General features: G+C 44.3%; 1 protein-coding gene across 7 annotated transcripts in view; it reads right to left on the minus strand.

The window, feature by feature from the left end:
* Nucleotides 1-5,378: 5,378 nt before the first annotated feature.
* RPRD2 (regulation of nuclear pre-mRNA domain containing 2) overlaps nucleotides 5,379-12,251 on the minus strand; it is a 101,516-nt gene continuing 94,643 nt past the window's right edge. For 2 of the 7 annotated variants that reach the window (XM_047724669.1, XM_047724668.1), the window contains 2 exons: nucleotides 11,716-12,135; nucleotides 10,570-10,810 (listed from right to left, as the gene is read on the minus strand). In XM_047724669.1, the coding sequence (XP_047580625.1) occupies nucleotides 10,722-10,810; nucleotides 11,716-12,135 (509 nt within the window). In that variant the 3' untranslated portion in view covers nucleotides 10,570-10,721. Of the gene's footprint in view, nucleotides 12,136-12,251 lie in introns of all 7 variants that reach the window. The other 5 variants (XM_047724667.1, XM_047724666.1, XM_047724663.1 and 2 more) reach the window with 3 other exon arrangements.

Genomic DNA, 12,251 nt, shown 5'->3' on the forward strand with positions numbered 1-12,251 from the left:
GGCCCGACAATACCCATGGCCTATTGGTTCCTATAGCTGCCACTCTAGTCTGGGACCACCTCCAGGATCTCCGAAGAGGTCTGCCCCACACAGCACAAGCAGCGGTATGGGTGGTTCCGGGCGAGCGGAAGACCTAAACTGTTACACACACCAGCAATTCCGAAACCTGAAGTTTTAGCCCAAAGTAGCAGTTACCTATCCTGCAGCTTTGAGAACTGCGGCAAGAAAACTCTTGAGAAATGAGAGTGGGAGAAAAACAGATGGGAAAGACTAGCTAGTCATTTCCTTTTAACCACAGGTTTTCTTTTACAATAGTCTTTACTGGCAGGTAAGAACACAGGTAGGGCAGTCTTTGGAACCAGACAGTATAAATCCTGGATCTATCTCCCATTCACTGTGTAATTTTAGGTAGATTGCTTAATTTCTTCTAAGCATCAGTTTCCTCATCTATAAAATGGGAATAATACTAGTAACACTTCCAACTGTTGAAGTTAAGTTCATGTAAATCGTGCATGGTACACGGTAATGGCTACAATAGCGACAAGCTGTTAGAATAAATTAATTTAACAGCGTTGGGACTGGAGCAACGCATCTGCAGAGGGCACTTCGCTGAATCTCCTCATAGTCATAGTGCGTATGAGGGACCTTAGAGATCTCTTAATCTTACACGTGGAAGAATTTAAGGTCAGAGAAGTTAAGTGACATAAGGTCAAACAGTAAGTGCTGATGCTAGATTTTGAATCCATGTCTTACACTCTCCTATCAACATCATGCTTTCAATAGAGTTTACTTCAAATATACTTCCGCATCACTTCAGAAAGAGGTGCCTGACTCTAGAATCTTAGCTGCTTCCTACACAAGACCTTGCCTCCCATTCCCATCCTAGCTCTCCAATTCCTTTATCTCTTCTCTTCCCACTCCCTGCATTATCTAGGACAGAGGACCAGGTATACCTGATTTATTTTGCACAGTAAAAATTGAAACACGGTCACATTTGTAGTGAAGTATGAGGTGAAATGGACTTGGGGGCAGCTGTAAGGTTCTCAATAACTCTCCTTTGTCCCCTCACCTGGGGGTGGGGATGGTTAGAGATGGTTCTCAAGTTTCCAATGGTAGTGGAATCAAGGATTGTGGAGGAAGAGCTGTCAGAGAAAGCTGTTTAATCTAGGCTTCCAGAGGTCAGAGGTTCTTTCTGGGGTAGGCGGTAGTTGACTTGAGTCACAGGCACCACTTGGCATCTTGGTTCCATCTCCTGACATCCTGAAATACAAAAAGATATAGACAAAACTGTGGAAGAGGAAAATCACTTGTGTGTGGGAGGGGCGGTCTGGAGGGGTGGAAAAAGGTAGACAGGATTTAAAAATGACATTCAGAAAGTGGGACAACAGGCAGAACTTTCCCCATGGCTTTGCACCAAAAGGGATGGGAATATTATATTGCAGGTGACAAAATGATAGGTTCTCAATAATCATTGCATTAAGAATGTATCAATCACTGTATTGACTTCAAACTCCAAAGGATACATTTACTGACACATACATTCTTTAATCATTCCACCTCGTCCTCCTTTGGGATACTAGAGGGATGGTAAAATAAACAGGCTACACTGTTATGGCAGCTCCCTGCTCTCATCCTTCAAACATGTACTGATTTACTGTGTGCAATGCACTGAACTGAGGGCTCATGGGATGCCCATCAATCAACAACTACATCATCACCTGTGTAACTTGTGTTGCAGTGGAGGAAGGAAGGAATGTCAGGAGTTACTGCATTCTTCTTGTAGGAAACAAGTCAGGCAGCCAGCAAGGGATAGCAAGCCAGCCAGGGCCAATTCATTTATCAGTGATTCTTTTACAATTTCTGATTTGTGACTGCCATATCTCACCCTCAGGGAATTTTAACCCATTTGTCTGGGAAACATTTATCCCTAAAACTGCTCTTACCTTCCACCCAGAATATCACCAAACACCTACTTTGTGCCAAGTGCTACGTCTTCACTATCCTATTTAATTCCAAGAACAATCCTGACAGGTAATAGCTATTTTTATGCTCCCTTTAAAACATGGAAGACAATCCTCAGAGAAGTCAAGCCCTAGCCCATCTGAATCCAAAGTTTGTGTTATACCATGCCATGCTGCCTTCCAGCAACCAGAATAGTCCTAATGCATCAGGTTTGGTAGCAAATCTCCCTTTTTCTCTGCCCAGTACATCACTTGTAGGGCCAAAGAGGCCTTTAATATAGAGTGAAAAGAGGAGTCCAATAAAGGCCAAGGAAAGAAGTGTATTACCAGATTTTCTCTAACCAAAGTTAAAGAAAAATAGTGTTTAGGAAATCATGCCAGCAGATTTCAGAGAAGTTCAGAGAAAAGGCAATCCTCAGTTAAGCATAGCCTAGACCGTTGGTCACATTTTGGGAAGTCCTCAGCTTTACTCTACTTTTAGAATAAACATCACAAGTTAGCTAAAGCTTTGGATGAACAGGTATTATTTTTATATTCCTAAACTACATGTAAGAATGCTCTCCATTGATGGTAAAGTACATTTCCACTTGTCATCAGGATCAACATACACCTCAAATTCTATCTCAGCTCTTCACAAAATTTCCTGGCACCCAAGAAGTAGAAAAGATGCTAGAGGTAAAAAAGAAATTTAAGAGGGTAAAATATATAAAGAAAGGTTTATGTCATGGTTACCAAATGATTTTGAAGCCCAGAGAACTAGCCAAGTGGCTAAAAGTGCAGTGGGTTTGGGAGGTTAGATTTAAAAATAAACCCAAATCCCCCACAATACCTTAATGATGAAGATGTAGGATGGGGCCAAGCTTTTAACTTTGCTTTAAGATGCCAAGAAAATCTTTAAGTCTAGCCACATTTGCTGATTAAAAAAAAAAAGGTGGGGGGGACTTCCTACCAGGGGATGGGGAGGAGTTGAACTGTTTTGAAAACAATGCCTTCAGCTTACCTAGAATCTCTACTATGACTTCCCTTCTCCAAGACAATTCTTGAGTCTGTAGAAGAGAAACAAAGGCAGCCATCTCCATCCTCCCTCCACCCCCCTTAAATGACCCTGATTTGTCAGGTGAGGCCAAACACATGACCCATGCAGGATGTGTCAGCTTAGGTTGATGTTGAAGTAAAAAACAAAGGCAAGAGCAAAGTACTGTGAAATAAATCCCTAGATACATCTCTAGAAGGCAGTGCACAACTAAGGCCCACTACCAAATAATAGATATTTCGGATTAATCCTTTACTAAGCTTTACTGCTCTTGGCAATGATTGGCTATTTAGAAGATACAGGATCTTTTTTTTTTTTTTAAAGATTTTATTTATTTATTTGACAGAGAGAGATCACAAGTAGAGAGAGGAAGGCAGAGAGAGAGAGAGAGGGGGGGGGGGGAAGCAGGCTTCTTGCTGAGCAGAGAGCCCGATGTGGGACTCGATCCCAGGACCCTGAGATCATGACCTGAGCCGAAGGCAGCGGCTTAACCCACTGAGCCACCCAGGCGCCCCAAAGATACAGGATCTTAAGTGCTGTTTCACTTAAGTGTAAAGGATTCCTAGCTAGGGGACGACGAAACAAGGAATTGGATGCTGCGTGTCTCCTTTATTTCTACCCATTCCAACTGAAACATGGCAAGGAAGACACACAAAGTTTCAAGTTCTTTTAGCTCCCCTTTCCCACAAATTAAGCAGCAAAAAATTTGAGTAATTCGCAAAAATGAAGGGGACAGAACGGGGATGAGGAAGGAAGTAAAGTTGCTGGAACATCTAACTTGCTATGAACCCAACAGACCCAGGGCAGACTGGTTTAGCCAGCACCCTTTCCAATCAAACAAAAACCTGCAGCCTGTACCTGTTTCCTCTGTTGGCACTGATCACTACCCCTCCACCCACATCTGCATTTTCAACTTTTGACTCTTGCTACAGTGCGAACAAAGGGAGAGAAAGCAACAACAAAATGATAGTGCCATAAGGTAACTGCAATAGCAATTCCTAAATTGGTATCAGCCTTCTTATACCCTATGCCCCCCAACTTATAACTAAGCATAGAATGTTTTTTTCCCTGCCTAGAGTTAGTCAGAAGCAATTCACTACTTAGTTTTACATTGCACTTGCTCCTTTCCTTTAAAGCATGTATGCTTCTCCTTACTTCAAGGGGGAAGGGAGAACAGGATGTTTACTTAAGAGCTGCTATCTCATTTGCGGTTGAATCTCTTGTAGCTTTGTCTATGCAGCTTCAGTGAGTTATTACTCAGCAATTGTGAATAGCAGCTGACCGGACTTGTCTATACAGTTACTCATAAACAAGTATGAGAAACGCCTCAATAACCCAAAACCCATTTGGATGGTGTTTGTGTTACTGTCTACATACATGAGGGGGTAACTCATCGCTCTTATACAAGATTGGCTTAAATAAAAACAATTCCAGGGGATGAAGCTTTGCATTTTCAACATGCCCAGAAACACCAATGTCGAAGTCTAAAAGCTGTTGCTTCCTTGGAGATGGAGAATCAGTTGGGCAAGTCAAAGTTCCAAGAGGGTACAAGGAAAAAGGTGAGCCAGATTCCAGAACCAGCCAGCACGATTGTACACCCTACATACTGGGTGTGTTCCTAGGCTGCTATTTCTGAAGTGTCTGGTGATACACGCATGTAACTTCATGTAATGAAGGCTGCTATTTACAGCCTTCTACCCTGCCAGTGACCCAGGCGGGGTCTGGATGCAGTGACTCTCTCTTTACCCCTTAAAGCTAACATTCCACTTACTAAGCTTCACTGGGGTATGAAAAGGGATGGGGCAAGAGAGGCGGGTTAAGTGTGGCTTATGTACCATAGATTGATTGCCAACATGCAGCAATAAGGGTAGATGTGGGCAAAGAATTGACCAGAAGGAACCCTGCCACCATTGCCCCTGCCAACTGGATGCTTGCTTTAAATCTTTTCTGAGGCGGGGGGAGCAGAGAATCTTAAGCAGGTGCCACACCCAGTGTGGACCCCAATGTGGACCCCAATCTCACAACCCTGAGATCATGACCTGAGCCAAAATCAAGAGTTGGACACTTAACCGACTAAGTCACCCAGGTGCCCCTCTATGCTTGCTTTAAAAATGCTTCTTCACTTAAAATCGCACATTTTGAAGACAAAGACAAATAATTATTCATACAATATATCCCACTTCATTACCAGCCACTCCTCAAACATCTTGACTTCATCCCACCCATCAACCCTTTTCAAAACTGAATTACACAAAGGATCAAACAGAAAACCCACAAGGCCATGGAGATCTGAGGCTCATACTGCTTTCAGGGACACTGAATGCTGTAGTCAAAGGGGACACCTGCATAAGATCAGGGTGAGAGGGGGAAAGTCAACCACACAACAAAGGAAACCATACTTTATTAAACTGGAAAAACAAAAACATACTATTAGGGACAAAGATTAAAAAAAAAAAAAGGAATGGTTGGAAGAGAGGCAAGTGTAAGTGGTCACAAGAAAGGGACATGACAGGTGGTCTGTGGTGTCTGTGTGGCTCAGAAATGTGCAGGTGCACAGACGGTCCCCTCGATCCCCCTTGCACTTAGACCAAAAGCCAATACAATGCGATCTTCAGAGATATATCCAAGCTTCCTTTCTGATTCTGTCGTTGGTTTCACCTTCGGCCCTGGACAGTCACATAGAAGGGTCTTTGCTGGAGAAAATTTAGGTTTTCCAACCATAGGCCTGCTCCACAATGCAGCAGTTTCAGCTCCTGGAGAAGTTCCCTCTTAGATGTGCTCACCACAGAGTCAGGAGCCCTTGGTCAAAGCCCCAAATCTCAAAGAAAAATGTCAAACCTTCAGAACTAGTTATTTTATTAAATGATATTAATACACATTTCAAAAGGATTTCATTGTTGCTGCCTCTAAAGCATGTATTTGTTTTGTTTTCCACACTGAACACGTTGAGAATATCATCCAACATATCTAATTTTAATCTTAACAGGCACCCCCGCCCATTCAAAAAAAGGGGTGGGGGAGGAAAAAAAGGGAAAAAGCAGTAATTTACAGCGGCTTCAAAATAATTAACAGCTGAAGCTTAATTCTGCATGAACTGGTAACTTCAGGATTGATAGTGAATATTCTGCAATTAGAAAGTTTAGCATATTCACATTATCTAGATAGGTTAGCTGTACCATAGAGATCACAAATATCGTATTCCTGGGATTGTAAAGGATAAAAGTCCTACTCTCTGATCATTTTACCTACCCTGGCATCAAACCAAATTGTATTTATGCTCATCTTTTGGGAGGGTGGGAGGGAGCAGGGAGAAGATTCTCATCTAAGCTGACTGAAGAGTAAACTCTTATACAATATTTAAGGACTTGATTTCTGATACTGAGTTTTAAGTGGTACCAGTGTATTCACGATCCCCCTCCCCCATTCTCTGTCTGTGATTTTACAGTGAGCACCAAGGACCTTAGTAACAACTTTGCACATTGTTTCTTATAAATCATGTCCTTGCCAAGACACACTATATTATGCTTTCTTTAAAAAAATTTTTGTTTATTGTATTTTTAAACTCAGGTTGAAATACAAAAGTCAGAGCATGGGCACGGAGTTTTAAATCACAGACACAGAAAGGCTAAAACCCCTTTGTTTCATGTTATGAATACCAGAATTGTCTTTTTTGTTTCATTATATCACATATATACATTGTCATCTTCATTTACTGCTGTAGACAGACTTCCTTAACAGCTGACAGTCACATACAAATCCTCAGTTCCATCCCGAAACAAACTCAATGAGGATTTTGTAGCTTAAAAAGCAAAACACCCTGCAAAAAAACCCCAAAAAACCAAAAAAACAAAACAAAACAAAACAACAACAAAAAAACCCCAATCCTTAAAAGTCCATCTTTTAAACTGTACAATAAGGTCTTCCTTTCATGTATTAGTCATCATGCTTTGGAGGACAATTACCCTGCCCCAACATTCAGGAAGCCACTTTCCTGACATCCCCACATTTTCTGATAAAATCAAATGGTCAGAGAGCCTTTTCAAGTAAACACTACTTTCAGCTTAAACAAGAGCAGCAGAAAGAATTCACATTCTTTTATTCTAGAGTGAAAAACATCCCACTTAATTTCTGCAAAAAAAGTTTGTTTTAAATCAATTAGAACTCTCCCTCCCCCTCCCCCCCACCCCTACCCTTACTCTTCATCACTCTTTTCCCTAAACAAATGTCTCAGGACTCAAGGTAACTATATTGTTTCTTTGCTTTGCTACACTATATACCCCATCCCACACACGAGATCATGGTATCATGCATTTTTGTGGGGAGAGCTTCAGGGTGGAGAGGCTGGAGAGGGTCAAAGACAGAAGAGTTGACTTAAGACCAGAAATGCATCAGGAAGATGAAGGACTTGCAGCCTCCTAACCACAGAACACATGGCGAGCCCAAATAAATAATGTGGAATAAATTACACAAAACCTCCCCAACTATGACGCACAACTGGTTTAAGCTGCTCTTTACCTGAAAAGCAAGTTTATTCTGACACAAAGGATTATCTTCTGTCACTAGGTTGTCCACTCTCCCCCATCTTTAATATTTCACTAGAGGAATCCAAAACAATCCCCGTACTTGCTACAGTTAGTTAGTTCTATGCTCACTTGGAAAAAAAGTATGAAACTTGCTAGGATTCCCTTTAAAAACAAAACAAAACAAAATCAAAACCCCATACTGTTTTACTTATCCAGCTGGAGATCACCAGTGTGTATACCTTGGGGCAAGACACTAAAGAACACAAAATAATAGTAAAGCAATCTTTGCTTTTCAGTGTTCCTAGATATAAAGTTATAAACACTCAAAGCATACTGATTGTCTTTTTTCCCAGTACTAGTTGTAGAACTACAAAGAAGCCTTTCAGTTTGGGGAGAAGGAAAGCACACCCTTCTCGTGTAAAATGACTAAGGGCAGAAACATTATTTCCTATTGGGAGTGGAAGGTGAGGATAAGGTTTGAGCCTTGAAATGTGACAGGCTGCTAGCTATAGAATGAGGTCAATTTGGATTTCTCAGCTCCCCCTGGTTCTCTGAAAAGATAAGTATAGTGAAACCCACTTGTCATTAAGACACAACTAAAGAGGCTTAACGCACTGAAAGATACTACTGCACCCCCTCCGAAATACCAAGAACAGCCACAAATACAAGTGTAGGGCAAGGAGGAAAGAAGGATACAGGCCAATAGTTCCCTTTCCTCAGTAGTTAACTTTTGTTAAAAACCACCAACAAATATCACTTACATTAGGGAGGCACCATGGTAAAAACATCTACCTTTTACATTAAAAAATTGAGGGATAATATTTTAGTTGCATCTTTGTATCAATTGTCACCTGTAATAATGACTTTCTTCCCAGCCAAAGCAGAAGTGAAAACTGAGGGAGAAAGAGTCAATCAAGAAAGAAAAGCAGGAAGTAAAAGTTGGTGCAAGACATATCAAACTACCTCAAAAAGTCTCCCATTCTTGTTTATGAGGAGGGATGTGCAGGCCACATTGCACTACTGGTGGTTCCTTTCTCTCTTCATTGGAGTTACACCTTATTTTAACCTGGAGATTATATCCAGTACACTTTCATTCCAAGGATAAAGAGGAATAATTTTTACTAGGGTAGAATGAGATCCGTATCTCCTCCAAGTTAATGACAGATAGTCCTTTAGAAGAGGCTGATTTTCTTTAATTAAGATTTTAGGAGAAAGGTAAAGAACCCAACTTCAATATGTCTTTAAAAACAAAACCAACTTGACAGGTCCGTGGTCTCCAACCTATCTTCCCTCGCAACATCTTTTGGGCTCGTCAGCAGTGCACAGAGCATTCAGGAAAGGGAGCCACGCTGGTCACAGTAGTTAATGGGAGAGAGAAGGGGATAGGAATCCTTCTATTGACTATGTGATAAGCCAAACCCAAAATAACATCCCAACATTGCACATGTTATTCTCTGTACTGATGGAAGTTTTATTTCAAATGTAATAATACTCTTCAATAAATGGGGTAAAATAAGATCTGTTTTTCCTCCCACCCCTCAAACCCCCAGCCAAGTGAAGTGGCTTTGGTTGTGTTTCTTTGCCCCCTCCTCTCCTTCCCACCCCCTGCCCCCTTTAAAATACAAGTAGCTTGGGGAAGGTCATTTAAGTGCAGTGGAAGGGAGGACTGGATGGAATAGTGAAATGTAAGCATGTATGACTTTTAAATTTGGAAGGGAGGCCCTTTGTCATTAAAAAAAATTAAATCAGAGGAAGGAAAACATAAAAAGAACAATAAACCAAACTCCTACTTCCAATGCTCTCTAGACTGTTCAAAATGCTTTTTCCCTTGGTTTCCATCAGTACCTGGGAGGGAAGAATGGGCGTTTTGGTGCAAAGAACGGAGGGCCCCTAGCAAAAGGTGGCCTGGGTCTCTTTAGACTGTGGAACGGGTCTCTGCTGAGAAAAGGTTCCCTAGGCCGAAAGTCTGGCCGGGGATTCCGCAAAATCATACCACTCCGGTTGATGGCGTCTCTGTGTGAGGGACCCAAGTGGGGGCCACTGCTGCTGTTGCTGCCTCCCCCACCTCCTCCTCCATGGGCTGGGCCCAGGTGCTCCAGAGAATGGGAGGGTAGGCTGAGGCTCTCTCGTACACGGCTAAGGCCAGGGCCGTTGAGGTCCCGTTGGGTGGGGCCCCCATGGTCCCTGGGTCCTGGGAGCACCCCAAAATGCTCAGCCAGGGTCCCTTGAAGGAGGGAACTATGGTCCTTAGGAAATACTGCCACAGCTCCCGCCACTCCGTGCTCTGCCAGTGGTGGAGCTGGGAAGGGTACAACCCCAGAGTGGTCAACAGGGGGTGGAGGAGGAGGTGGAGTAGAAAAGGGAACACCACTCCCACCACTGCTGCTATGCTCCCCAGGGGGTGGAGGAGGGGGTGGGGTGGGGAAAGGAACTCCGCTGTGCTCTCCAGGAGGAGGGGGTGGGGCGGCGTGGGCCAGGGCCGCCTCCTTTGTGAAGGGGTTCGAAAGATCCACAGAGGGTAGATGAGTGGGTGCATCTCGAGAGAAGATACCACCATGATCCTTAGGAGGGGCAGGTGGGGCAGATGATGGCCCCACTGGCTCTCTCTGGAAGGGTGCCCCATGTTCCAAGGGGGACGGGGGGAGATGATGCTCAAATGTTGAGTTGAAACTGTTGGAACGGAAGCTGCCGACACTTTCCTGAAATTGGGGTGCCCGTTCCTTGTATGGTGCCGCTTTAAAGCCAGTGAGGCCTCCGCTGCCCCCGCCCCCAAGGGATGCCAACTCAGAGGCACTTGAGGGGCCATTGTCAAAGGAGCTGCCTGAGGTGCTCAGATCAAACCAACCCACCCTTGAAGCCTCACGCCCATGTCCTCTATTTCCCTTCCCAGGAATTCGGACGGACTCTACGGTCTGTATTGGCTCCCCTGACATCCTCCTATTGGATGCATTATGATAACCCAAGGTTTCTATAGGGGCTCCCTTCTCTTCGGTGCTATCGGGCAAGTCTAAGCAGGAGGAGGAGACTCGGGTTTCTATGCGGTAGTGCTCTTCTTGTTGCTGCTGCTCAGTGGCTGTCAAGCTGGGCTGGGCGAGGTTTGAGAGACCGACAACACCATCACTTGAAGTACCCTTGTTGGGTGCCTGGCCAAAATGCTTATCGTCTGAGGGCTTTCGGGAGGCGTTTTTAAGCATATTCTTAAACTCAATCGTCGACGTGGTGGAAATGGTGGGGGCCAGGACTTTCTCCACGCCTGGTGTGGGTGGGTGGCCCGTGGGAGCGGCAAGGGTATTCTGCGGAGAGAAAAGGGAACGATGTGGGACTGGGTGAGGAGGGTCTGGGTACTGCTTCTGTGGCAAACCAAGATGCCCAGTGGTAGTAGACTGAGACAAGCTATTGTGGTTGGAGTCAGGGGTGAAAAATGAATCATTCTTACTCGGTGATGGTGACCGGTCAGACCCCGGTTCACTCCCTCTTATGCTGAAGGCACCAAATAGCCCAGGGGAAGAGGAGAGATGGTCACAATTCTCACTAGAGTCCAGGAGGGCCCTTACAGATGGAGGGAAGGCAGACTTTACCCCAAATTCTTGGGCCCTGTGGCTATAACTGGAGAGGATTGGCTGGTATTCGGTGGTATCAGAAAGCTTGCTTGACTTCAGGATAGACTTGGCTGGCTTCTTCTCTAGGTTCATCATGGCAGAGGGTGGAGGCCCTGAGTACTCAAAATCTCGGTAATCCTCATCTTCCTGGAAAGAAGTATCTGGATAGAACTTTTCCTGTGAAGAGTCCATCAGGGAAGATGGTCTCTCCATTCCATCAGAAGGCTGCTTATAGGGTGATTCACTGCCCAGGCCAAAAGGTCGATATGTAGGTACAGAATTGGAGAGTTCCCGGGGGTAGCTTTCCTCTCTCCCAGGGGGTGGTGATCTTGTACTGCTGGGTGTTGAGGAACCAGGGCTAATGATCTTAGAAAGCAGGGACATGGTGTCTACACTGCTGGATGTGGGCTTGTCCATCATCTCATCCTGGGTGGGTGTCCCACTCCTTTCATCCCGCACAGGGGTTCCGTCAATGTTGTCGATTGACGTGCTAGTAGGGCCACGCTGGAAGTCTGAGGGGTGGCTTTCTGCTGGGGCACTGGACCCCAAGCTGCTCAAGATTGGGATGTTTAAGTTTAAGCCACTGAAACCAGGATTACCTTTTAAGAAGTTGTGGATCTTCATTTCCAGGCTTGGAGAGGTGGACTCGGACTCCAGCTTTGGCTTGGAGATCTCTGAAGACTGGCACATGGCAACTTCAGTAGGTGGGGCAGCAGGGTTAGTAGTATGGGTTCCTGTAAACCCAATAGAGTTAGATGGTAGCTTAAAAGTAGTGCTTGGGAGCCCTGGGCTTTGCCCGATTGAGGCCTTGCTGGCTGATGTTGAAGAGACTTCAGAAGTTGATGAATTAGGAGAATAGTTGAAGCTTTTGGGAATAAAGGATTGGGTATTGGAGGGCAGATTTCTTCCTTTTATGCTAGAGACTGTGGTGTTGGCAGGGGAAGCTGAAGTGCTCTGGGATGCGGCTTCACTGGCTGGGACTGGGTTCCCAGTAACACTCTGAAGTAAAGATGACAGGCCTGTAGAAACAGAGATTAGAGGAATTAAAAAGAACAACTGCCTACCTTACAATAAAAACAATGTCGCTAATCGGATAGTCTCATTCATTCCAGTGGGAACAAGACAGACATTATAA

The sequence above is a fragment of the Lutra lutra genome, chromosome 4, assembly GCF_902655055.1.
Source record: "Lutra lutra chromosome 4, mLutLut1.2, whole genome shotgun sequence".
NCBI lineage: Eukaryota > Metazoa > Chordata > Mammalia > Carnivora > Mustelidae > Lutra > Lutra lutra.